We start from the raw sequence: 26177 nt of genomic DNA, 5'->3' as shown, positions 1-26177 counted from the left end.
AGTAACAGACACCGTGTGGACAGTAACAGACAGCGTGTGGACAGTAACAGACAGCGTGTGGACAGTAACTGACACAGTGTGGACAGCAACAGACAGCGTGTGGACAGTAACTGACAGCGTGTGGACAGTAACAGACACCGTGTGGACAGTAACTGACAGTGTGTGGACAGTAACAGACAGCGTGTGGACAGTAACTGACAGCGTGTGGACAGTAACAGACACCGTGTGGACAGCAACAGACACCGTGTGGACAGCAACAGACAGCGTGTGGACAGCAACAGACACCGTGTGGACAGCAACAGACACCGGGTGGACAGCAACAGACACCGGGTGGACAGCAACAGACACCGGGTGGACAGCAACAGACAGCGTGTGGACAGTAACAGACAGCGTGTGGACAGTAACAGACAGCGTGTGGACAGCAACAGACAGCGTGCGGACAGCAACAGACACCGGGTGGACAGCAACAGACACCGTGTGGACAGCAACAGACACCGGGTGGACAGCAACAGACACCGGGCGGACAGCAACAGACAGCGTGCGGACAGTAACAGACACCGGGTGGACAGCAACAGACACCGTGTGGACAGCAACAGACACCGTGTGGACAGCAACAGACACCGTGTGGACAGCAACAGACACCGTGTGGACAGCAACAGACACCGGGTGGACAGCAACAGACAGCGTGTGGACAGCAACAGACACCGGGTGGACAGCAACAGACACCGGGTGGACAGCAACAGACAGCGTGCGGACAGTAACAGACACCGGGTGGACAGCAACAGACAGCGTGTGGACAGCAACAGACACCGGGTGGACAGCAACAGACACCGGGTGGACAGCAACAGACAGCGTGCGGACAGTAACTGACAGCGTGTGGACAGCGTTTAGACTCCAGTGAAACCAGCCATGGACACAGAAGCATCTTTAATGAACAGCAGTAAAACACGGCATGTCTCAGGGTTCGTCTGTTGGGGCGGAGCCCAGCAGAACGGGACGCTGCTGGACGGGAGGACCGCGTTTACCTGTGTGTGCGTGTGTGTGTGTGTGTGTGTGTGTGTGTGTGTGTGTGTGTGTGCGTGTGTGGAGGGCTCACACCTCAGGTCCCGTCTCAATGCTGCCATTTATGTGTCTTTCTGTGTACAGAGTGTCCAGGACAACGACTCGTTGACTTCCTGTCCCAGTCGGACAGGGACGGAGTGTCCAGGACAACGACTCGTTGACTTCCTGTCCTTCCTGTCTCAGTCGGACAGGGACGGCGAGCGCAGCGACCGGCCGCTGGCCGGGCTGTTGCTGTAGGCGTGGCTGTTGTCCCGCTCCCTGTCCCTGTCCTTGTCCTTGTCCTTGCCTTCGTGCTTGTGCTTGTGCTTGTGTTTGTGCTTGTGCTTCTTCTTCTTCTTCTTGTGCTCGTGGTGGTGGTGGTGGTGATGGTGGCCGTGCTCGCTGCCGTGCTTGCTTGACAACGAGGACGGCTCTTTAGAGAAGGACGGCGCCGGCGTCGCGGGCGTGGACAGCATGGACAGCATGGCCTGCTCCACCAGCGGTGGCTCCTTACCTGAAAGACACAGAGGTGAGCGGGCCGTCCCGAGGCTGCGCTTCGGCTCGCTGCTCTCACCTGGGGTCGAGGGTCGCTCCAGCAGATTGAGATGGTGGTGAATGAAGGCCTGGCTGTCGTGCACCGTCTCCATGTCAATGTCTTCGTCCTCCATTGTGTTGAACTGAGGAAAAACAGGACGACAACGTAAGACACATTATAACAGCGCAATCATACTCTGTACGGAGCAGCGACGCCTGCAGCTCCAGGGACGGAGCGGAGACGCCTGCAGCTCTAGAGACGGAGCGGAGACGCTGGACGCCTGCAGCTCTAGAGACGGAGCGGAGACGCTGGACGCCTGCAGCTCTAGAGACGGAGCGGAGACGCTGGACGCCTGCAGCTCTAGAGACAGAGCGGCGACACTGGACGCCTGCAGCTCTAGAGACGGAGCGGAGACGCTGGACGCTGGACGCCTGCAGCTCTAGAGACGGAGCGGAGACGCTGGACGCTGGACGCCTGCAGCTCTAGAGACGCAGCGGAGACGCTGGACGCCTGCAGCTCTAGAGACGGAGCGGAGACGCTGGACGCCTGCAGCTCTAGAGACGGAGCGGAGACGCTGGACGCCTGCAGCTCTAGAGACGGAGCGGAGACGCTGGACGCCTGCAGCTCCAGAGATCCTTTTAATTCGTTTCTGGTTGTTTATCAGTCGCTTGCTGAATCGACGCCCCCAGATTGTCCCAACAGCTAGATTAAGCTCCTCCCCCACCACAACCCTGCAACGCCTTTGAAGAAAATGGCTGCGTTTCTCCGGGCCTGCTTTACGCCCGACCTCACAGCGTCGCCTGAAGTCATGAATCTGTCCGTGATTGGCTGAGCTCATCGACCAATCCAACGGCTGCTGGCGTGAACGCTAAATGAGGGGCTGCGTTTGACGTGGTTACCCTGATCTTGAAGCGCGCGCCCCTCCCATCGTCCTCTTGTTGCTGGAGGACCTGTCCCGGCTCTGGGGGGGAGCCCAGGGGTGTGTCAGCCTTCCTCTTCAGGCCCTGGGGGGGCTGGCCAACCCCACAAACTCCTAAGGAAACCGGGTCTGGATCTTCATCCACCTGGAATGCACACAAAACATCAGTAGGACACGGTGAACAGCCACTTGCGTCCCTGTGGGGGGGGGGGTCGCCAGCGGGATGAAGAACCGATTGCTGTCATCAGCTTCCACATTCCACATTCTAGATTCTACTTTCTACATTCTAGATTCTAGATCCTAGATCAGGGACGCAGAGCTTCGTGCTGCCGGGTCCCGGCGGCACGAAGCTCTGCTCAAAGCCCGTCTTTAAAAGTAGCTGCAAAAAGGTTTGTTACCACAAAGATAAATGTGTTCAACGCACGCGCACGCGCACACGCACGCACGCGCACACGCACACACACACACGCATATGCACGCGCACGCACACACACACACACGCACGCACACGCACACGCGCACGCGCACGCGCACACGCACACGCACGCGCACACACACACACACGCACGCGCACACGCACACGCACACGCACACGCACACGCACACGCACACACACACACACAACGTGATCAGGTCCAGCTGAACTGTGATTGACTTACTGCTGCGTAGCTCATGCCGACACCGTGGATGCCGATGCTGGCAGGCGTGTCCACGCCGCCGGCGCCGGCGCCGCCCAGCTCGGGCTTGATGGTCGGGTTCAGGACGGCCTTCTTCTCCTTCAGGTTGAGCACAAGGCCCAGTTCTGGCAGCGGCAGGCAGGACGGCCGCGTTAACCCGAACAGCGTGTAGTAAAGGTTGACGGCATCGCAGCGCAGCCGCCAGTCATGGGCGGTACCTGCCGAGAAGGAAGGGAGGCGTAAACGCTCCTCGCCTCACATCGCGTCGGGCGACGGGCAAAACAACGAGCCAAGGGACAGCCTGGGAGCGCCACGACGCCCGGAGGGGGCTAAACGCTAAACCGTTCCACATACGTCCAGACGAACAGCCATTTAAACTGCAGCCCCCCCCCCTCGCTTCCTTCATCCATCAAGCCCGTATTCAGCACATTAAATCCTGAGAGCCCCCCCAGCCCACCTCGGACTGGGGGGTGTGTTTTAACTGGCAGACTGAATCGTTGATAGTTGAAAAAGACATCGCCCCCCCCCCTGGAAGAGAGAGAAACTATGAAACCGGAGGACACAATAGAAGCGAGCGGTGAGACCGCGTGGTCGAGGCACGGCGCCAAAACCTGGACCTCAAGCCCTCCCCAGGTTGAACTGGAGCCAGCAGCCCAAAAGGAATGAGACCCTGAAGTGCTCCTCATACGGAGCGGCGTCGAGAGTTAGAGACAAACGAATGAACAGCAACACGACATTAAACAGATCAAAGAAAAGCTAGAACAAACTTCAGTGCTGGTCCAACCGATTAACAGGAAGACACGTTTGATGAGGTGTGCAAGCTTTAAAAATAAATATCCCAAAACAGTTATTAAATCTTTGTTCATTAGAACTCGGGTGTGTCTAAATTAAAAAACACTAAAAGTCACTATCATGGGCAGATAACGGACAGCCTGAACGTCTCACCTGAGTTCATGAGCTTCCACAGCTGGTCCACCAGAGCTTCGTTGCACAAAGCAGAGTCTGCCGTCTTAGTGAAGGGGGGGTTCTTACAGAGCAGCCCGAGGATCTCATGTCTGATTGGATGGAAAACACAAAACGAGCATGAGGAGCAAAACATGTGCAAAATCTAACACAACGTGTGTAACGCAGAGGCAGCGGCGTGCTGAGATACCGAGCTAATACGTGTACACACGGCTAACGGCTAACACAACGTGTGTAACAGAGGCAGCGGCGTGCTGAGATACCGAGCTAATACGTGTACACACGGCTAACGGCTAACACAACGTGTGTAACAGAGGCAGCAGCGTGCTGAGATACCGAGCTAATACATGTACACACAGCAAGTACACGGCTAACGGCTAACACAACGTGTGTAACAGAGGCAGCAGCGTGCTGAGATACCGAGCTAATACATGTACACACAGCAAGTACACGGCTAACGGCTAACACAACGTGTGTAACCTCATTCAGCCAAAGGACAGAAATACAACTACGGACTTGCTTGATCTCACTCTGACCACCTGATATCAGCTTTGGCCAAATATAACATTTGCGTTTTGTCCACTTTTGTTTACGCTAAAATTACTTCCTCTGAATGCAAGACAAATTTGGTGAACACGGCGATTAAGAATGCTATTATTAAATGCTAAATTGTTGGCTATCCACTCTGTGATTCTGGTTAGCGACAAACCTTCGACCCATTAAATGCTACGCTTCCCCTGGGTCTGATGTTGCTCTTGCTGCTACATCAAACACCTTTCCTTTCATCTTAGCGCTGACCTGATGTAATGTGATGGGTCGTCCTGGACCATGCTGAGCAGCCACTGCAGCTCTGCAGAACTTCTTTCAACTGTCGGAGAAAAAAAAAGGTCCAAAAAAGGAAAACACTCGGAATTAAAGTGGAAAAGCAACGTTAATAATAATAATAACAATTAGCGGATCCAATATTCAGCAGTACTACAGTGCCCCCCCCCCCTCTCAACATTCTTTCAATGAAGTGAAACTGAAAAGTAATTAGTGGAATGGAATTAAAAAGTACAAAAAATTACATTCGATTCCACAAAGTACTTTGAGATGCAAAAGAAGTTACAAAAAAACAAACCAATAGCAATAAATCATCAATCAATAGAATGCATCACACGTGGATACTGTTGGCAGGACAGGCTCTGTGAAGTCGATGAAACGGCTTCACAAGCGCGTCCCCGGCGTGTCCGTCCTACCTGTCGTGTAGTCCACCAGCGCCTCCACCGCAGCAACGCGGACGTCCACAAAGTGGCCGTACTCCGCGTAGGACTTGAAGAGCGAGGCGTCGCTGGGAATGTGGCCATTTTTCTGAAGCTGACGAATCACTCTCAGACAACTGGAGGACGACAAGAGACGAAGGACGAAGGACAAAGGACCGTCACTTGTGTCGACTGCTTTGTGCACCGTCCCAGTGTTGCTTCCTTTCACTCCGCTGCAGAGCAACAGGAAGCAACAAAGCGACGGTTGGACTGACGCCGTCCCGTGAATGGAGGGACGCGTTTTAGGGTAACACGCATTCTGCTCTTCACCTGACAGTGATCGTGTTTCTGAAGCTCGGCAACAGTTTCTCCATGTTGAGGAATCGTGTAATCTCTTCCAGGATGAGACGGACGTCCCCGTTTAGGTTGTCCACGGTGCGCACCTCGTTGCTGATGCTGATGACTGGCGTCAGGGAGTTGGTCAGTGCTCGAATCAGATCGGCACGGTAGTAGTTATCAGAGAACTGCAGGAGCAACAGAGGAAAGATTTACGCTTCAGTTTCCCCGCTTTGGTGTAGAAAGTCTCGTCTCATTCCAGATGCTTCTCCGCATGTTTGCAGGAAAATGTGTCTGATAATCAAACAAATGTAAAAATAAAACAAAGACAACCCGAAAAGGAGTTTTTATATGAAGGGCTTCATCCAAAGCTTCACGGCCCGGTGTGAAAAAGTGTTTTCTCCCCTGTTGCAACATAGCTTAACCGGTTTATCACACCTGAGTTCAATTTCTCAAGCCACACCCAGGCCTGATTAGCGCCACACCTCTTCTCAATCAAGAAGTCACTGAAATAGGAGGCCGGTCCTCGACCAAAAGATTCTCAAAAGCTTGACGTCCTGCTGAGATCCAAAGAACGCCTGAACTATGAATGAAATGAAGCTTCCAGCCACCGGCAGTGGGTGGGGCCTTGGCTCGGTGGGTGGGGCCTTGGCTCGGTGGGTGGGGCCTTGGCTCGGTGGGTGGGGCCTTGGATCGGTGGGTGGGGCCTTGGCTCGGTGGGTGGGGCCTTGGCTCGGTGGGTGGGGCCTTGGCCCGGCGGGTGGGGCCTTGGATCGGCGGGTGGGGCCTTGGATCGGCGGGTGGGGCCTTGGATCGGTGGGTGGGGCCTTGGATCGGTGGGTGGGGCCTTGGCTCGGCGGGTGGGGCCTTGGATCGGTGGGTGGGGCCTTGGCTCGGCGGGTGGGGCCTTGGCTCGGTGGGTGGGGCCTTGGCTCGGCGGGTGGGGCCTTGGATCGGCGGGTGGGGCCTTGGCTCTGTGGGTGGGGCCTTGGCTCGGCGGGTGGGGCCTTGGATCGGTGGGTGGGGCCTTGGCTCGGTGGGTGGGGCCTTGGCTCGGTGGGTGGGGCCTTGGCTCGGTGGGTGGGGCCTTGGCTCGGTGGGTGGGGCCTTGGATCGGTGGGTGGGGCCTTGGCTCGGTGGGTGGGGCCTTGGCTCGGTGGGTGGGGCCTTGGCTCGGTGGGTGGGGCCTTGGATCGGTGGGTGGGGCCTTGGCTCGGCGGGTGGGGCCTTGGCTCGGTGGGTGGGGCCTTGGCTCGGCGGGTGGGGCCTTGGATCGGCGGGTGGGGCCTTGGCTCTGTGGGTGGGGCCTTGGCTCGGCGGGTGGGGCCTTGGATCGGTGGGTGGGGCCTTGGCTCGGTGGGTGGGGCCTTGGCTCGGTGGGTGGGGCCTTGGCTCGGTGGGTGGGGCCTTGGCTCGGTGGGTGGGGCCTTGGATCGGTGGGTGGGGCCTTGGCTCGGTGGGTGGGGCCTTGGCTCGGTGGGTGGGGCCTTGGCTCGGTGGGTGGGGCCTTGGGCTGGGAAGCAGCGACGTCCTCCGGTTCACTGTTTTGAGTCCCACAGCTCAGACCAAATGTGGAGTGTGGGCTGGGGGCTGGAGAGGGGCCATTCAGCCTCCAGAGCCCTTGAGCAAGGCACTGCCCTCCCCCAACCGCAGTGATCATGGCGGCGCCTTCACCCATGCTAGGGCCCCGATGCATATATGCATGTGTGTGCTTGGCTTTCTTCCTTTCTCTCTAAACACCAATAGGAAGACGTCGTCGAGAGCAAAGCCACTTCTAAAGCTCTGAGACTCCAGATGGACATGGAACCGTGGCGAAATGACTGAAATGCCCCCAACAGCACAACGACGACTCGCCCAAGAGGTCCCAAAAGAGCCCACAACCGCACCCAAAGAAGTGCAGGTATGCAAACGGACATTTATCTGCTGCGTAGGAACAGATTCGTCCAGTTTACACTATTCATTATGGGAAATGGAGTTTCGGCCTTCGATCGGTATTACGGAACGGATTACACTGGAGAACCGAGGTTCCGCTGTACATATCTTAACTTGACTGAGAAGCTTGATGCAACATCGATCAAATCGGGAGAGAAATAAATCAACGCTTGGCAGCGTTCGGAACACTCAGACCTCAACACTTCATCCATTACGATCAACTTGGGGTTCAATACTAATGATTAATCCCATAAAAGTTACCAGGTTCAAGAATACTAGTGTTTTTACTTTGTTTTTCCGGTTGTCGTTATATTTGATCAGGTCAAGGATGAAGTTGAGGACATCTTTAGGACAGAGGTTCTGGACATCTCTGAGTAGCGCCATGGCAACAGGCATTGTCTGACGAGGAGAGCAGAAACAAAATAGTTATACGAATACTGTTGAATTTTACAATTTGTTAATTCTGGGAGTTTAAAAATGATACAAATATGTGAGCAGCAAAGATCACGTAAGCCAACAGTCACTCGACTCGCCCAGCGGTGGGCAACGGGCCAGGGACCGATGGATGGAGTGTTTCTGTGAGCTAATATAAATGACATGAAAAAGCCATCACATGAAAGGATTTGGCCTTTTACAGGCAGCATGACAGGGAAAAGGTCAAATGAATGAGCTTTAATTAGAATAAAATATCATTTAATGATATAATTTGGACAAGTTTGGCGGGCCAGATTAAAAAGCCCAACGGGCCACATATGGCCCCCGGGCCTTAGTTTGCCCATGCCTGAACTAACCCTACTGCATATTTCACAGCAATGATCAGCGCTCTCTGGTGGACAGAGCATGCCATTACAGCACGCCGCTGAAGCTGCATTTTGCCCAGGCGACCAACCTTTTGTAGGAAGTAGCTCTGGAAGTTGCTGAAGTTGTTGGTCTTGACGATGTTGGGGCAGCTCTTACAGCAGAACATGCGGGTGAACAGGGACTTCATAGCAGGAGGACCTTGCCATGTGTTCGCCATGGCGTTGGCTATCTGCAAAGTTCACAAGCACATAGCGGCAAAATGAAACGCCAAATATGTCTGCATGTAAAAGTGACCCTGGGACAGACTGCCCTCCAGACGTGGGTACTGCAGAGCTGTAGCTTGTTTCACAGCACTCTTTCTGTCCATTCTAAAGTGCACGGCGTATGTTCACTGGAGAAACGTGAACTTTCCAGTTGTGCAGACCAGTGGCTCCAGCGAGGTCTGGCTGCAGCAGCATATTGGGGGGGGGGGTTATGTTCATACAGGAATATGGGGCGAAGGGTCACCGACACAGGACGCTGCCATTTGGTAAGATAAATAATAGTGGCATGCCACTGGAATGCTTTTGCATGATGTGAGTTTTATACCCCCCCCCCCCCCCCCACCTCGGGCCCCAGACGGTTCCTTCCTGCTCCCCACATTTTCTTCCAATAAAAACAATGCAGCTGCCAACCAACAATAATGAACGGTGCCCAAATCCATCTCAGAGTTCACGTCTGTCGTGTTTCACTTCGTGGGTCTGCAAGTATGTGAGTACATTCATTTATTTCTCTGTACATGAGCGTGTATAGTATATAACAAAGGCCACCATGACGACTCTGCTGGGGGGGGGGGGGGGTCCTTGGTAAACTAATGATTTCATCCTCCACCCGGCTTAGAATGTCAAAATATTGTTTCAGGTAGACCCAAATTAGCAAAATACACAAAATGTTTGAATGGACTCAATCCAGAGAATCTCTTTAATATTATTCCCTGGATAAAGTTGCAGCGCTGCCAGGGGCAGGCGGGGGGGCAGGCGGGGGGGCCTTGTTAAACCCTCGTCCACAACACCAATGGAAAGAAACGTTACCGCGCGGCCGTCATTGGCACACGATGGAGTGGAGAGTTTGGTACCGGCACGATGGAGCTGGACCTGAAGCAAGTCGGCACCACAGCATGCGCCAGGGACCGGTTGAATAAGTCCAGCAGGACCCCTGCTAGCTCCCCTGCTAGCTCCCCTGCTAGCTCCCCTGCTAGCTCCCCTGCTAGCTCCCCTGCTAGCTCCCCAGCTAGCTCCCCTGCTAGCTCCCCTGCTAGCTCCCCTGCTAGCTCCCCAGCACACGCTCTGAGCACACGCCCAGGGATGCCATCGTGCCTGCAGCCTTGTGCGGTGATCCTGCTCAGCACTGCTCTCCATCAGCGGGGGGGGGGGGGGGGGTGTTAGGGGTTGATAGGGTGTTGCCGTTTACACCAGTGAACGAGAGCCGTGTTGTCCCTGCACCTTTGGATCAGGGGCAGGTGTCTCACGGTTGTTTTCCGCCTACGGGATGAACAGCAGTGCAGAGTCCCGGTACCCTGGAGGGGTACTGGACTCTGCTCTGACTGGGGACTCCATTGTTCTTCTGGGGGACTTCAACGTTCATGTGGGCAGTGACAATGAGACCTGGAGGGGGGCGATTGGGATTAACAGCCTCCCAGATCGGAATGCGAGTGGACTTCTGGGCTAGTCACAGTTTGTCCATAACGAACGCCTTGTTGGAGCACAGGATGTCCATAAGTCAATGACCGACTTCGTTGTCATGCATGTGTCTTGGACACTCGGGTGAAGAGAGGAGCATACGATCACCACCTGGTGGTGAGCTGGCTCCGTTGGGGGAGGGGGGGTCCTGAGTCGCCTGACAGACACAGCAGACCCAAACATGTTGTGTGTCTGCCAGAGCCCGCTGTCCATGCGGTCTTCAACTCGCACCTCCAGGAGAGCTTCTCCCAGCGCCCAAAGACAAGCTGAAAAGACGATGTCTCTCGGCTGGCCTAGGAATGGGACCCCCCCCCCCCCAGAAGAACTAGACTAGAGGGCAGTCTGGGCGTCCCCGTTCAGACTCTCCCGGCCCCGAATAAGCGGTAGAAGGCGAATGCAATGTGCTAAAGATCATCAAGTTCCTACGGGGGTTGAAGCTGCCATCATCCAGTGAAAGGGAGACAAACCTGGGCCAGACAGAAGCAGGCCTCCATGCGGACTTTGTAGAAACACTGTTCCTGCTCCAGGATGTCCGTCAAGGCCAGCCTGGAAGCCGGAGTCGGGAACTTCTCCAGTGCTGAGATGGATTCCTCCTACCAAGGCGACAAGATCAGTGGCACAAAGGTAACTCACTGCTTCAATGGAAACGCACGCTGCAGAGATTATATCATATAAAGCACTTCTATCTGGGATGTAAAGTATGTGAGAAGTAAATATCATTTGATTTCCAATAATATGTTAATCATTGAAATTCAGGTCGCTCCAAGTCTACCAGTTCATCTATAATAATATTTCAGAAGTGTTTTTATACATTGTGTTATAAATACTTTTAATGTTTCTTAGCCACCCTGAAGCTGAGAGCTCTTTCGCCATTTGTAAACGATTTACTGTAAAATTATTGATTTGATTGAAGAAAAACTAAATACATAGACTTAAAATAAGACATTATATTGAATGAAAAGTTAATTTACCATTTTTAAAATACATTTTAAATGCTTTGCACTGTGCAGAGAACAAGTGAAGTCTTCTGTGAAGACTACGGCTTGTATGTACTCTTGTGAGGAGAAATACTTCAAGCATTCTCATTGGTCTAAATCATTTCATATTCATCCACTCACCAATCCGTGAACAAACGGTTAATACATTGTCCTGTTCGCGGAACATACGATGCAAAACGGAGTTGACGCCAGATAAAACCCTCGTGTCTCACAGATTTGAGTTCAATAAATAGCGTAGTGGTTAGCGCTGTAATCTCACAGCGCGCGGAGTTTGGAGGCTCGACCCGTGTCTTCCCGTGACCGGTTTTAGCTGGTTTCCAAAAACATGCAATGTAGGTGAGTTGATTCCTCCGTATTGTCCCGAGTCGTTGACTGTGTGCGTGACCGCGCACGTCTCTGTGTGGCCCTGCGATGCGCTGGCGACGCGTCCGAGGTGTACCCCAGCTCTCGCCCATAGCGGGCTGCTGATGGGCTCCAACACGGAGTTCTCCTTTCCCCCTCTAGCAGCAGACATTACCTAAATAACGGGGCCTGCTCTAGATTAAACACATATTGTAAAGAAATTCATAGAAGTCTGAATTCTGTATTTGGAGTTGACATTCCGTTGAACTTTGAAAGTCTTTATTGAGGTAATGTGAATTATTTGGAACGGAGAAGTGATAGAAACTGATGCAGAGAAGTGTTAACTATCATAACTCAGTCTTTGCTGTTCCACGCTGCACGAGTCTCACTGACGATAAACCCATTCTGATTCTGATTCTGACATAATCTGGGAAACGTTTAAAATGGAAACGTTAGCATAAATACTAAACAGAAGAAATAATGAATTGTTTTACATACGGAATAAATGGATTAACTATATTACCCCAAAGACAGCCGATTTTGTATGACTTCTGGTTAGATGAAGGGTTTTTATATATACCTATATTTATCTCCTTTTCTCTATTGTAGGCTCCTATTAATGTATATATTCTGTTTCTTTATGTTTTGTGGGCGTTTATTTTATTTCATCCGTGTACTGAGCTGGTGAGTAAAGAGCATGAATTAAGAAAAGAAAGAACTACAATGGAAGTATAATATTGCTCATAAAGCCAGTAAAGCAGAAAGGATAATAGTATCTGTATTGTACATGTGTGACTGTGCAAAGCTGCTCTTTGCAATTAAAAAAGATTGTTTCCAAATGTTCAAAATAAAGACCAGTTCTTGTCATGAGCCCACCTGCGCGACGACGTCCCGCTCATAGCGCAGCTGATACTGCCACATGAAGTCAGCCTGCCCAAACTCCACCTTCCTCAGAATGGACATGTCCGGGTCGATCCGGATCCAGAGGAGAGGAGAATCCGCACTGCAGACGGCGAGAGAGAAAGCGCTGAGCCAAAGGGAGGGGGGGCCGAGCTAACGGCTCGCAGGACGCTCGTCTTTCAGCCACTCGTCTGTGACGTGAGGGAGACGGCAGCGAGCGCTTACTCCATGGCCGATAAGTCCATGTCCACCTCCTCCCCGTTCATCAGAGGGATCTTTTTCTTCTTGTTTCTGGGGAAGCAAATCAACAGAATCGGTGATCCTCGTGTGTGGAGGCAGATTTCTGCAGTCAGAGACGGTTTGGGTGCCGTGTTGGGCCACTGTGTTTCCTGAGGTCAAAGGTCAACGCAGTCGTCTCCCAGGTCGTTTAGAGCACTTCCTCCACTTCATGGAGGTGCAGATGTTATTTTCCAGCAGCACCTGGCACCTGCCCCAGCGCCGGCGCTACAGAACCTGGTTTGAGGACCAGGGCATCCAGCAACCTCGCCTGACCTTAACCCCTTTGAACATCTACGGGACACCCTGGGCTCTCTGAACACCCGAGCAGCGCCACCGACTGGCCGACGCATGAATTTAAAGCGTCAGCGCCTCTACGAAACGAGGCCCAGCTCTGAAGTCTGAGCTGAGAGCTCTCAGAACCGGTCTGCTCGGGCTGGACTCACCACACACGCGCCAACCAGTGTTCACCAAAGGTAGCGCGGGTGATGGGGCAACGTCAAAAACACAAGAGGCGGGGCAGTTGTGAGAGATCTGTGAAAGAATCGATCAAATCCTGCTGCAGCTTCAGCAGCAGGAAGTCAGAATGCAGCCACCCAGAATGCACCGCGGGAGCTTTAGGTCACAGGCAGGGCAGCCACGCCCTATTCTCATTAAGACAAGTTAAAAAAGAAAAGGTGCTGTTCAAGTTTTAGAGCCATTTTCATTGATTATTTATTGAACATGTTGAAAAGGTGGCCTTCAGGCTGGGACGTCTTTGATTTGAGAAGAGATGAAACAGGAAACAGGTTTAGCCGATGCTTTCATCTGAAATGAAGGCCTTAGATGTATTCGCCTGGGACACCTGCTAGCTCTTTACTACGTCCTACCTTCCAGCAGGGGGCCTCGGTGGCCGTTAGTCTGATACCGCTGGTCGACTGCGTGTCCTGACTAGAACTAGAGCAGAACGACTTGCAGACGGCCTGCTGGGACGTGCTTGGTCTGTGACGCGGGGCCCGTCCGGTGGACGGCCACCTTTCAGGAACTCCTCTTTTAAACGCAGTCATGAAAAGATCCCGTAAGCAACGAGTCAAACGGCCCAATCAGGCGTTCGTTCTGGAGCCATCTGCAAACGTCGGTCTTCTTTTGTCCCTGTCCAAACATACCGGTAGTTCAAATATGTTGCTGCCATCAAAGTGACAACAGGACTACAGATGTCTCGACCTCCACCCGCCTCGGTCTCGTCTCGGTCTCGTCTCGGTCTCGGTCCTCTCAGGTCTCCGTCATGTCTTGGTCTCTGTGGGTGTGGTCGTGACTACAACACTAACACGTTGTTTTTTGAATGCCCTGACGGTTTTGTAAACGTAGTTTACGCTCTTTGATCTCTGACGAGCAGCTGCTGATGAGGACATTTATCGGTACATTCCATATGCATCCACTGCAGCATCAGAATACGTCATGAGGACAGCGGCTACTGATACCCAAGCGCCTAGCGTACCGTCTGCTCTTGGAGTGGCAGGGGATGTCGTGCTTGAGGCTGTTCTCCTCTATCTGCAGCGTGTGGTTGAAGGACCCGTCCAGCTCCTGGACGGTCACCTTAATCGGACCCTGCAGCAGGAAAGACACCAAACACCAAGATGTTCCCTTTAGCAGGACCGCAAGGGAAGGACAAGCAGAACTCAGACCGAATGAGCATGCTCTCCACGCTCACCACGTATTTCTGCGTTCCAGGCGACGAGTACTCCTGACGGATCTCCAGCTCGAGCACGTTCCTCTTCCGGTTGAAAGCAAAACTGCCAAAGAATTTCACGACAGCACTCTGGTCTCTGCGTGTGGAACGTTAGGGTCCAAACAATGGCCAGCAGGGGAAGACGTGAGCAGGTAACCACGGCAACGGTAAGCCGGTGATTAACCTCCGTCCAGGAAACGCCTTCGTCATTCAATGAAACCGCGCTGAATCTATGTGTGGACCCCACATAGTATCCTACTGTACACGCGTATAGTATTCCACTGTACACGCGTATAGTATTCCACTGTACACGCGTATAGTATCCTACTGTACACGCGTATAGTATTCCACTGTACACGCGTATAGTATTCCACTGTACACGCGTATAGTATCCTACTGTACACGCGTATAGTATTCCACTGTACACGCGTATAGTATTCCACTGTACACGCGTATAGTATCCTACTGTACACGCGTATAGTATTCCACTGTACACGCGTATAGTATCCTACTGTACACGCGTATAGTATTCCACTGTACACGGGTATAGTATTCCACTGTACACGCGTATAGTATCCTACTGTACACGCGTATAGTATTCCACTGTACACGCGTATAGTATTCTACTGTACACGCGTATAGTATTCCACTGTACACGGGTATAGTATTCCACTGTACACGCGTATAGTATTCTACTGTACACGCGTATAGTATTCCACTGTACACGGGTATAGTATTCCACTGTACACGCGTATAGTATTCTACTGTACACGCGTATAGTATTCCACTGTACACGGGTATAGTATTCCACTGTACACGCGTATAGTATTCCACTGTACACGCGTATAGTATTCTACTGTACACGCGTATAGTATTCCACTGTACACGCGTATAGTATTCCACTGTACACAGCCAGTGCATGCCGCTCGTTGATTTCCTGTTCTTAAACACACACTAATATTTTCTGACACACCGAGTTGTCGTTAAACATCGTTATTACAGCGTTATTACAGTGTTATTACATCGTTATTACAGCGTGACGTGAGGACCACCTGGAGTGCAGAAAGCGTGTCACGTTTCTTCTGACGAGTGCCAGAGTAGCACTGAAGCGTAAACGCACGTAAGCCATGCGTTTGAGATTCTGTGTGATCTTTTTGTCTTCTAATCCGCATCACAATCTGTAAACGCCGACACCAGAAGAAGACGGGCTCGTCCTCGTCTCCGTCCCGTCTGGAGGCTCCTCTCGCTGTCCCCTGAAGCGTTCGTGAGGATACACCCATTGCTTGATGAGGGGGCCGATGTCCTTTCCAGAGACGTTGGAGATGGATTTGAGGAAGGCGTGAGTCGACAGAAGCATCTGACTCCACATTTGGCTCTGGTACTTCTGGGACGAGGCTGTGCTGGCCAGGCTCAGGAGCTTGTTGAAAACCTGCCGCAGACGGAGGACAGCGGAGAACTCCGAACATGAACGCAAGCGGCACCTCTCAGCTGTGACTATGAACAGATACACAGCGGTCTCACCTGGAGCATGAATTCCATGCTGATCCTGTTTTCTATCAGCCTCATCACCAGGTGGGCCTTGCACTGGAACATCTTGTAGTACTCCCAGGACAGCGTGTGGGGGTGCTTAATGGAGAAGTGCAGGTGGGGAGTTGGACTGAAGAGAACGGGGGAGTTAGACTCTGCGCACGACAAACGAAGGCAACACAGTGTCAAAGTTCAAATCAAACGCATTACTTGTCCTTGTCTTTGCCCCCGCTGAAGGTTGGGTGCAGGAGAACGCCCCCCATCTTGAGCTCGTAGTCCACAATCTTGTCCAACTCCTGGTAAGATCAGAGTCACGTGAGGACAACTTGGGAACAGACGGCCTCTTCGGTTGTACATGTCATTCCAAACATCAGTCTTAACTACACAGAGTACACCGCTTGGATAAAACAAATACCCATCATGTGGTCCTGCTCGAGTTGCCTTCATCATTCGTTATAGGACAATCTGACGAGGAATTTCCCAAAGAGCAGCAATCCCTGCTGTTCTTAACGACATTACAATGTCTGACCATTTGTTTATTTCCACGAACTATTCTGAGAAAACAGGTTTTAGCGACACGCAGTAGAGAAAGGTTCTAATATTTAATGTGATGAAATGAGAAGCGATGCCTCGGGACAGGTTCAGTCCATCAGGGGACGGACAAACGAACGGAGACTGAACGCAGGTACCGTATTTGAAGAGGCGCTACCTCTTTAATCCAGTGTCGGTACTCGTTGACTCCAAATGTCTTCTTCAGGTAGAGGCCGTAGATGTAACCTGATATTCCCTTCAACACCCATTCATCGGCCCTTTAGGCAGGAGAGAGAGAGAGAGAGAGAGAGAGAGAGAGAGGAGGATTGTAATCGATTACATATACCGGTACTTTAAATGAGTGAACCTATAACCCCTAGCACACATTTTATAGAGCAAAGCAGTCGACATGCCAACGTGCCCTTTAGCAAGATAATGAACCTCAACATACTTCCTGGGCCCCGTAAGGGCTGCCCACTGCTCCTCAGGGACGGATCAAAAGCAGAGCAGAATGGGCCGAGGCCCGGGTTAACGAGACTAGAACACAGGCTGACCTGCAAGAGTGCAGGGAGGAGCACCGGGAGGACGTCTAGTGGAGACGGAGCAGTTTAGAGGAGGCTGTGAGGTCGTGGTAGGAGAGAGTGTAGCCAGCAGCATAGGCTGGAGGTGAGGAAGAGGAAGAGGATGAAGGCAGAGCAGAGGGTGGAGGCTGAAGAACGGAGAGTGTTGTGTGGCTTTCAGGCTCTGGGTGGACAAGAGAGACTTCCAGAAGACTGGAAGACAACAGCTCAGGTGATCAGGGAGACAGGTAGGAGAGGACTGGGTGTGTCTTCTGGGAGGAAAGGACACCTGGTGGTGGAACCAGGAAGTGCAGAAGTGTATAGAGGAAGGGAGGTTAGCTAAGAAGAAGTGGGACATTGAGAGGAGTAGACAGGAGTACAGTGAGATGAGACGCAAGGTGAAGGTAGCAAAGGTCAAGCAGAGGTCATCTGATGACCTGTATGCAGGTTAGATAGTAAAGAGGCAGAGAAGGATGTGTCCAGGCTGGACAGACAGAGAGACAGAGACAGGAAGGATGTTCAGCATGTTAGAGTGATGAAGAGTAGAGACAGGAAGGATGTTCAGCATGTTAGAGTGATGAAGAGTAGAGACAGGAAGGATGTTCAGCATGTTAGTGATGAAGAGTAGAGACAGAAAGGATGTTCAGCATGTTAGTGATGAAGAGTAGAGACAGGAAGGATGTTCAGCATGTTAGTGATGAAGAGTAGAGACAGGAAGTATGTTCAGCATGTTAGAGTGATGAAGAGTAGAGACAGGAAGGATGTTCAGCATGTTAGAGTGATGAAGAGTAGAGACAGGAAGGATGTTCAGCATGTTAGAGTGATGAAGAGGAGAAACAGGAATGATGTTCAGCATGTTAGAGTGATGAAGAGGAGAAACAGGAATGATGTTCAGCATGTTAGTGATGAAGAGGAGAGACAGGAAGGATGTTCAGCATGTTAGTGATGAAGAGTAGAGACAGGAAGTATGTTCAGCATGTTAGAGTGATGAAGAGTAGAGACAGGAAGGATGTTCAGCATGTTAGAGTGATGAAGAGTAGAGACAGGAAGGATGTTCAGCATGTTAGAGTGATGAAGAGTAGAGACAGGAAGAATGTTCAGCATGTTAGAGTGATGAAGAGTAGAGACAGGAAGGATGTTCAGCATGTTAGTGATGAAGAGTAGAGACAGAAAGGATGTTCAGCATGTTAGTGATGAAGAGTAGAGACAGGAAGGATGTTCAGCATGTTAGTGATGAAGAGTAGAGACAGGAAGTATGTTCAGCATGTTAGAGTGATGAAGAGTAGAGACAGGAAGGATGTTCAGCATGTTAGAGTGATGAAGAGTAGAGACAGGAAGGATGTTCAGCATGTTAGAGTGATGAAGAGGAGAAACAGGAATGATGTTCAGCATGCTAGAGTGATGAAGAGGAGAAACAGGAATGATGTTCAGCATGTTAGTGATGAAGAGTAGAGACAGGAAGGATGTTCAGCATGTTAGAGTGATGAAGAGTAGAGACAGGAAGGATGTTCAGCATGTTAGAGTGATGAAGAGTAGAGACAGGAAGTATGTTCAGCATGTTAGAGTGATGAAGAGTAGAGACAGGAATGATGTTCAGCATGTTAGAGTGATGAAGAGTAGAGACAGGAATGATGTTCAGCATGTTAGAGTGATGAAGAGTAGAGACAGGAATGATGTTCAGCATGTTAGAGTGATGAAGAGTAGAGACAGGAAGGATGTTCAGCATGTTAGAGTGATGAAGAGTAGAGACAGGAAGGATGTTCAGCATGTTAGTGATGAAGAGTAGAGACAGGAAGGATGTCCAGCATGTTAGAGTGATGAAGGATAACTGAGGACAATCTGCTCATCCAACCTGTCGGGTTCATCTCTGCGTCTGCTGCAGTCGATGATATGATTACCGGTACACACAGTGTACTTTACCGGTACACACAGTGTACTTTACCGGTACACACAGTGTACTTTACCGGTACACACAGTGTACTTTACCGGTACACACAGTGTACTTTAGTACTTTATGGGCTGTATTTCATTGAAATATTGTGACAAGCAACACAAAATGAGTGAGAAACCAGCTGGTCGTGAGCTCAAGCCCTGCAGGACGTCCGAGCCCGAAGCCGACCGATTCGGACGCCACGTTTCACGTTTCACGTTTCACGTTTCACGTTTCACGTTTCACGTTTCACGTTTCACGTTTCACGTTTCACGTTTCACGTTTCACGTTTCACGTTTCACGTTTCACGTTTCACGTTTCACGTTTCACGTTTCACGTTTCACGTTTCACGTTTCACGTTTCACGTTTCACGTTTCACGTTTCACGTTTCACGTTTCACGTTTCACGTTTCACGTTTCACGTTTCACGTTTCACGTTTCACGTTTCACGTTTCACGTTTCACGTTTCACGTTTCACGTTTCACGTTTCACGTTTCACGTTCCACGTTCCACGTTCCACGTTCCACGTTCCACGTTCCACGTTCCACGTTCCACGTTCCACGTTCCACGTTCCACGTTTCACGTTCCACGTTTCACGTTTCACGTCGTCCTCCGTCCGGTCAAACATTTGACATGCTGGATGTCTGTCAGTGCGTTCTGACATTTCCATAAGCAGTGTGGAACATCCTACAAAGGTTGAAAGGTCGTGTGCAGCGATTGCATCCAGAAACGGTCTCAGATTGGTTTTCTCTCCGCCTGCTTCCCGGCAGACGCAGAACAACGTATTTACACGTCCCTCCCACACGTGCGTCGAGACGACACTCACCATGACATCCTGGAGATGAAGCAGCCAAAAAACTGCTGCGCTAAGGCCTGCGCCAGACAGCGGCGTGTCTGCGGGGTCTGGTCAATGATGGTGGCGCTGTGGAGCAGGTTAGTGCTGAAACACAAGCCCCCGAGCGACGACACAATCAGCCAAAGGGAAACGCTCCCACCCTGACCTGAACGGGCGGCGTCGGACTCCGTCACTCACCTGAAGATGCTCATGGACGCGTAAGTGGACACTTGGACATAGGCCTCGTCCACAAACACGGTTTTGAAACAGGCGTACGGGTAGCGACAGGTCAGGATCTCCTCGTAGAACTCAAAGATCTCATGCAGGTACGACATGGAGTGCTTGAGCAGCGGCAGCAGCTGCGGCAGGCAGAAATGGGTCACCTGAGGGGGGGCGGGACAAAGTACAGCGTCACTCTGAAGGTCCCGGGGTGGTGCTCAGGTCCTCACTCAGGAGCTGCTAGCGTGACGGAGCGCTTCCTGCTTCACAAACAACTAGAAAGACAATCAGAGACTGCAGACTCCGCCCCCAAAAGACTATTGGATCTTGTGAGACAGTAAACAGGGCTTCCGGATCAGAGGGGCCAAACCTGCTCTAGCTTGCTGCTCCGGAACGTACTACAAGACTCCTTCTGGACTCTTTTTCCCATCATGCCATTCGTGTCCCTCCCTCTTAAAGTGGCAGTTTACAGCACAGGCACGATTCCAGATGTAAAAATAATTCTAGAATCTGGATCCAGATCCGGATCAACGCCATTCTCGGGGAGGACCGAGCCACGGACAGAACCTTGCTTGTGTAAAAATTTCAAGTCGATTGGGTTCCTAGTTTTTGAGTTATGCGCTCGGACAGACAAACAGACAGACAAACGGACCCAATTGCAATACCCTCGCCTCCTCTTCGGCGAGGGTAACCACAGGTACTCTTTTAGCTAATATTGATCAGCAAATCATTTTGAACCGCACCTTTCAGGCCCCGCCCCGGGAGTGCCTGGTACAGTGTCTTATTCAAGCAGTCTCTCTAGTGAAGTGCGTTTCTACGACGACCACGTGTGTGTCGTGTGCGTGAAGCCCCGCCCCTCCCTCGAGGCGACGCTCTCGCAGCTCGGGCCGATGGCCGTGCACTAAGGCTCGTTGATATCACCCTGGTGTAACCCCACCTCGTGCATGTAGGGATCGACGAGGACTTCAAACGGCCCCACGGCCAGGGAGATGTTGGGCGCGGCGGTGGGGATGGGCAGCACGTAGTGGAACGTCTTCTTTCTCATGTCGTGCGTGTAGACGGTCTCCACCAGATCGCCGCCCGACACCGCCACCATGGAGGCGTCGACGGTGAATTCCAGCTTCCACGTACAGAGTTCTGAGTAGGAGTCGACACAGGGGAACCAGAATCTGGGGAAGGGAGACGCGCGTTGAGCTCGGAGGGTGAAAGCGGCGCCATCACGCCTCATGTTCACCACGTTTTACACGTTTACATCTTTCTGAGCATCGTCTGAGGGAGCCGGAGATTCAAACCGCTGAGCTATCGGTCACTGGACAACCAGCAGTCTGACGGCGCCATCGTCAAACGAAATGAACTCACGTTGAGGTTTAAGACGTATATTTATACTGTACGTACGTAGTACAGTAGTCCCTCATTTTCCGCGTAAACACACTTTATACACGTTTAACAGGCAGGCATTAATCTAAATAGATTGTTTCAGTATTATAGAATGAAACCAAAGATCAAAACCTTTTCAGAACTAAACATTTGTTAGAGAAATATAAATATATAGTACGTACAGTAAACGTTTTCCTGTTAATAATGTTAAGGCGTGCAGGTCGAGGAAAGAGCCGCTTGGAGTGCAGAAGAACAAATATTCTACTCGTGCTGTCTTTAGCCTCTCATGCTGCTTTATTGGATAGCTTAGCACGGCGGAACGGCAGCGGCTACATGTAGCAACAGGAAGAAACAAAACCCAAAAGGGACGTGACGTTTATGCTCCTACAAAATAAAAGCCTCTTTTTACACAGAGAATAAGAGCGCTATAAAACAAACGCTTAACAAATAAACATGATAGCTTTTAGAAATAACAAATTTAATTTTAATGATCAACCTACGAGGTTGAACACATAAGAAGTTATTAATAGCAACTTGCGCGTATTTCACAGTTCCTCCGACCGGACCCCTTCGTCTTGCGCCGTTTCAAGGCGCGTTCAAGTGCAAAAAATAAAATCGGAAAAATTACATTAAAACTCCGCAAAGTCGCGGAAGATGAACCGCATTATATCGAGGGACTACTGTACTCGCTCACAACGACACCGCCGGGGCAACGCCTTGTCGCTAAACACAGACTCTTACACCTCAGAAAGCCCGTCGTAACTCCGAGAGATCGGAGAAGGAGGAGCCGCTGCATCGTCTATTTCCTGTTTTCGATTGGCTGTTCTTTCTATTCTTACAGGTATAAAAGGGAGAAGAAGAGGAGAACTCCAGAGTCACGGTTGTTCTCCGCTGAGCTGTCAGCAAAGATCAGATCACGGGTCACCTGAGGCTGAAGTGACCCGAGTCGTATCGGCTCCATCGCCATGCGGCGTCAGTCTGAACGGCCGGGTCGCATTTATCGCATTTATCCGACCTGCAGGTCGCTGAGACACGACGTACGTCTCTATCGTGCGTTCAGGCAAGCGGGAGCAGCAGTGAAACGGTGACCGTGGCCAAACTCGAGGGGTCTCACCGGAACCGGGCGGTGCTTGAAGACATTTCCAAAGAAATGTCTTCTTCTTCTTAAAAACAGGAAGTTGTAAATGTGCTGCTCCGGTTTAACAGTTTCAAAATGCCCGCCACCGTTAGCGTCCATATGTCGCGTCTCGAGCGGGACCTTTTGGGGTCGTATGAGGTTCACACAGGAGGTCACCGACAAGTCACATTCAAGTGGAGGAAGAAGGAGCCGTTTCCAGACCTTGTGGAGTTCTGGTATCCGAATGAGAAGACGTGAGCCGCTCTCTCTGCCATGCTGCCTTCCACATCAGGAACGACAAAGTGAAGACCTCCTTTGGGCTGGTCCAATGAAAACTCAATGTACACCTTTAAGACTTTTAAATCTGGAGACAGACAGAAGAGCGTGTTAGTCAAAGACCGAACCCAACAAGGGAACCATCGAGTGAAGGCCGTGGACCCATTGGACTGTTAGCCTTTAAACCTTTAAATGAAGTACAAAGGCCCTCAGAGCACAGACCTCCACCAAGCAGCTCAGTGATTTACACCAAAAATAAAGCTCCTCCATTCATTTGTCTGTGTTTTAGATCCCTTACAGACCCCCAGCAACTGGACCCACATTGATCATTATTAGTCTAGAGCAGGGGTCGGCAACCCAAAAGAAAGAGCCATATCGGACCAAAAAAACAAAAAACAAATATGTCTGGAGCCGCAAAAAATTAAAAGCCTCATATCAGCCTTATAATCAAGGCAACACATCCTGTATCTATCTATATTAGCTATATTAGCCTCCTATCAAAATGACTAAGTTGGTTACGAATACATAATGAGCCTTCATGAGGAAATGTTTATTTTCCCTGCAGCGCATCCTGTGGAGAATGACGCATCGAGTTTAACTTCAGTACAATATTATTATCTCCCGGGTTGCAGCAACATGCAGCAGTAGTGGAGTTTGGAGATGCAATCCACTTTTTAAATCTATTTAGATCTATCAGCCTCAATTCGAGATTTTAAAGGTACAGTACACGCTGCAGGAGTCAATCAGCATGATCCATGCAGTGACGCAATCACACTTTCTCTCACTCCCAACTGGCTGCTCGGCTGCAAACGTAGCCTTTCCCTGGAAATGTCTTTCCACATGACTCTTTTTGTTATTTGACAACTTCTCGCTACAGAGCAAACATTCAGGCAATCCTTCTGCATCGGCAACGAATGCAAATGATTCGGTCCAAGAATCGTTGAATCCTCTGTTCTCCTCAGTTATGTTTCTCTTTTTACTGTGGGGGGGTCCATGGCCCGTCACACACCTGCCTGGCACCCCGCCCTGCTGATGTGTTGCAGGCTTTGAAGCAAATCTTCGTTGACAGAAGTGTTGATTTAATTTGATTTAATATTTATTCTACACATTTTTACAGCATTGGAAAGCGTAAAGAATGTTTGTGTCATGTTTGTCCTCCTACAGAAACCATATTAAAACCAAAACATAATCATTCCATTTTCAATTTTCTTTAAAGAAAAGCGCCAGGGAGCCACTAGGGGGCGCTAAAGGGCCGCAGGTTGCTGACCCCTGGTCTAGAAGTGATCTAGTTAAGTTTGGCGTAGCGCCGTGATGCAGCTCGGCTCCTCGTGGAACGGTTCCTCACCGTCTCCTTGTTTCCAGAGCTCAGAGGGAACTTTGATGACCAGCTCGCCGTGGCCTGCATCCGGGTCCACAGCACTCACTGCTGCCGTGTAGGCGCTGGAGAAGTAGTTCAGGTTCCTCCTGAGTACACAAAGAGTGTTTCACTGCAGAGCGGAACACAAACGGGGACAGGAGACGCCTGCTCGATGGAAGACGACAAAATAATGGCGTCTCAATTGTGTTACATTTAACCCGGTGATGACGCGTGACGCAGGTATCTGGAGTTCATCAGCGTGGTGTGTTCAGGTAAATAACAGAGCAGGAAGAAGAGTCACCTGCTTCACCTTCATCCAAGAGGGGGGACAGAGAAGCTACGAGGAATAGACGTAGAGGAGGTGGAGGACTTCAGGGACCTCGGGGTGGAGAGAACGTGTGATAGGACGAAGGGACAGGTCTACAAGACAGTGGTGAGGACAGCCATGATGGACGGCTTAGAGACAGTGTCTCTGAGGAAAAGACAGGAGGCGGAGCTAGAAGTGGAGGAGATGAAGATGCTGAGGTTCTCCTTGGGAGTGTCCAGGTTGGACAGGATTAGAAATGAGACAATAAGAGGGACAGTGAAGGTTAGACGTTTTGGAGACAAGGTCAGAGAGACCAGACTTTGATGGTTTGGACATGTCCAGAGGAGAGACAGGGACTATATCGGTAGAAGGATGCTGAGGATGGAACTGCAGGGAACAGGACTAGAGGACGACCCAGGAGAAGAGACATGGACGTAGTGAGGGAGGGAGGACATGAGAGTGGCTGGTGTTGGGGAGGACGATGCAAAGGACAGGACTAGAGGACGACCCAGGAGAAGAGACATGGACGTAGTGAGGGAGGACATGAGAGAGGCTGGTGTTGGGGAGGACGATGCAAAGGACAGGGTGAAGTGGAGACGGTTGGGTTGCTGTGGAGACCCCTCAGGGGACAAGAAGACAGTTCAGTAGTTGTGTGTTGGGGTGCAGGTCCAGCTCTGTGCCCCCCCCCCCCCCCCCCCGGGGCCTGGTCGACTCACTGCTTGGACTCGTGGTGGCACACCTCCAGCGTGGGGTCGTTGTAGAGGAACGGGGCCTCCAGCTCGTTCACCCGGACCCTGTAGATCCGGCTCTGCTTGCTGTTCAGCTTGATCCGGTTCAGGTTCACCACCGTCGGGAAAATGGTGAGTTCCACGAAGCCCTGAGAGAAGCACAAGAGGGGACGTGGGCGGAGCCAACTTTAATCAGATTAATCTCACAAGATGGCCGTCACTAATGCCCCGATGATTCAAGAATGAGATCAAAAGGAAAGTGAACGAGAACAGATCCATCCCTTCATCCTGATCCCCTCATCAATGTGATCCAGAACGAGAACAGATCCATCCCTTCATCCTGATCTCCTCGTCTTCATTCCTCTCAGAAGTTGTAAATGTTTACTCACAATCACAGACCTCTTCTGGAAGTTGATGTTGTTGATGCAAACCACCTGGTGAGTCGTAAAGACAAACACACAACAACAACATCAGACACACGTTAGCCTCTGGATAAAGACAAACACACAACAACAACACCATCAGACACACGTTAGCCTCTGGATAAAGACAAACACACAACAACAACAACAACAACAACATCAGACACACGTTAGCCTCTGGATAAAGACAAACACACAACAACAACAACATCAGACACACGTTAGCCTCTGGATAAAGACAAACACACAACAACAACAACAACAACAACAACATCAGACACACGTAGCGTCGCATGGCCGGAGACGTGTACACAATAAATACTTATAATTTAAAGGGGCGGGGACTCTCGAATCCTTTGTCCTTCTTCCTGTTCATCCTCGCTTCTTGCCGGTTCCAGCGGCGGCTCCGCGATGCTTCCGTCCGGGCAGCCTTCGGGCTCCGAGCTCCGACAGCAGCAACGAAACACCTCGAGTGCTAGCCGGAGTCAGTTAGCATCTAGCACTAGCCCCACGCTAGCATGCCTGTTAGCCGGGCGGCCGCGCTACTTTAGGGCTCCGGACGGAGATCCAGCCTGATCGCGGATACCGTGTAAATATCAGACACA

General features: G+C 51.2%; 1 protein-coding gene across 1 annotated transcript; it reads right to left on the bottom strand.

The window, feature by feature from the left end:
- Positions 1-876: 876 nt before the first annotated feature.
- Positions 877-26177, bottom strand: taf2 (TAF2 RNA polymerase II, TATA box binding protein (TBP)-associated factor). Its single transcript, XM_068756889.1, has 27 exons — positions 25899-26177; positions 25540-25594; positions 25139-25299; positions 24104-24222; positions 22705-22846; positions 20926-21157; positions 19968-20152; positions 19761-19874; positions 16624-16723; positions 16125-16210; positions 15909-16044; positions 15662-15816; positions 14370-14484; positions 14157-14266; positions 12629-12694; positions 12380-12506; positions 10631-10756; positions 8534-8674; positions 7933-8043; positions 5707-5900; positions 5374-5513; positions 4934-5003; positions 4118-4227; positions 3176-3390; positions 2476-2640; positions 1616-1718; positions 877-1555 (listed from the first exon to the last, which is right to left on the bottom strand). The coding sequence occupies exons 1-27, from the start codon at positions 25946-25948 to the stop codon at positions 1242-1244; spliced, it is 3642 nt and encodes a 1213-aa protein (XP_068612990.1). The 5' UTR covers positions 25949-26177; the 3' UTR covers positions 877-1241.

This window comes from Brachionichthys hirsutus, chromosome 3 (assembly GCF_040956055.1).
Source record: "Brachionichthys hirsutus isolate HB-005 chromosome 3, CSIRO-AGI_Bhir_v1, whole genome shotgun sequence".
NCBI classification, from domain to species: domain Eukaryota; kingdom Metazoa; phylum Chordata; class Actinopteri; order Lophiiformes; family Brachionichthyidae; genus Brachionichthys; species Brachionichthys hirsutus.
This window is presented reverse-complemented; position numbering and strand designations above follow the sequence as displayed.

Coding starts and splice junctions, on each gene's coding strand:
- taf2 (XM_068756889.1), bottom strand. CDS start 25,948: ATGAACAGGAAGAAGGACAAAGGATTCGAGAGTCCCCGCCCCTTTAAA. Junction 16,211..16,623: donor ACCGACACTGGATTAAAGAG/GTAGCGCCTCTT, acceptor TGATCTTACCAG/GAGTTGGACAAGATTGTGGA. Junction 8,044..8,533: donor AGAGCTACTTCCTACAAAAG/GTTGGTCGCCTG, acceptor TCTCCTCGTCAG/ACAATGCCTGTTGCCATGGC.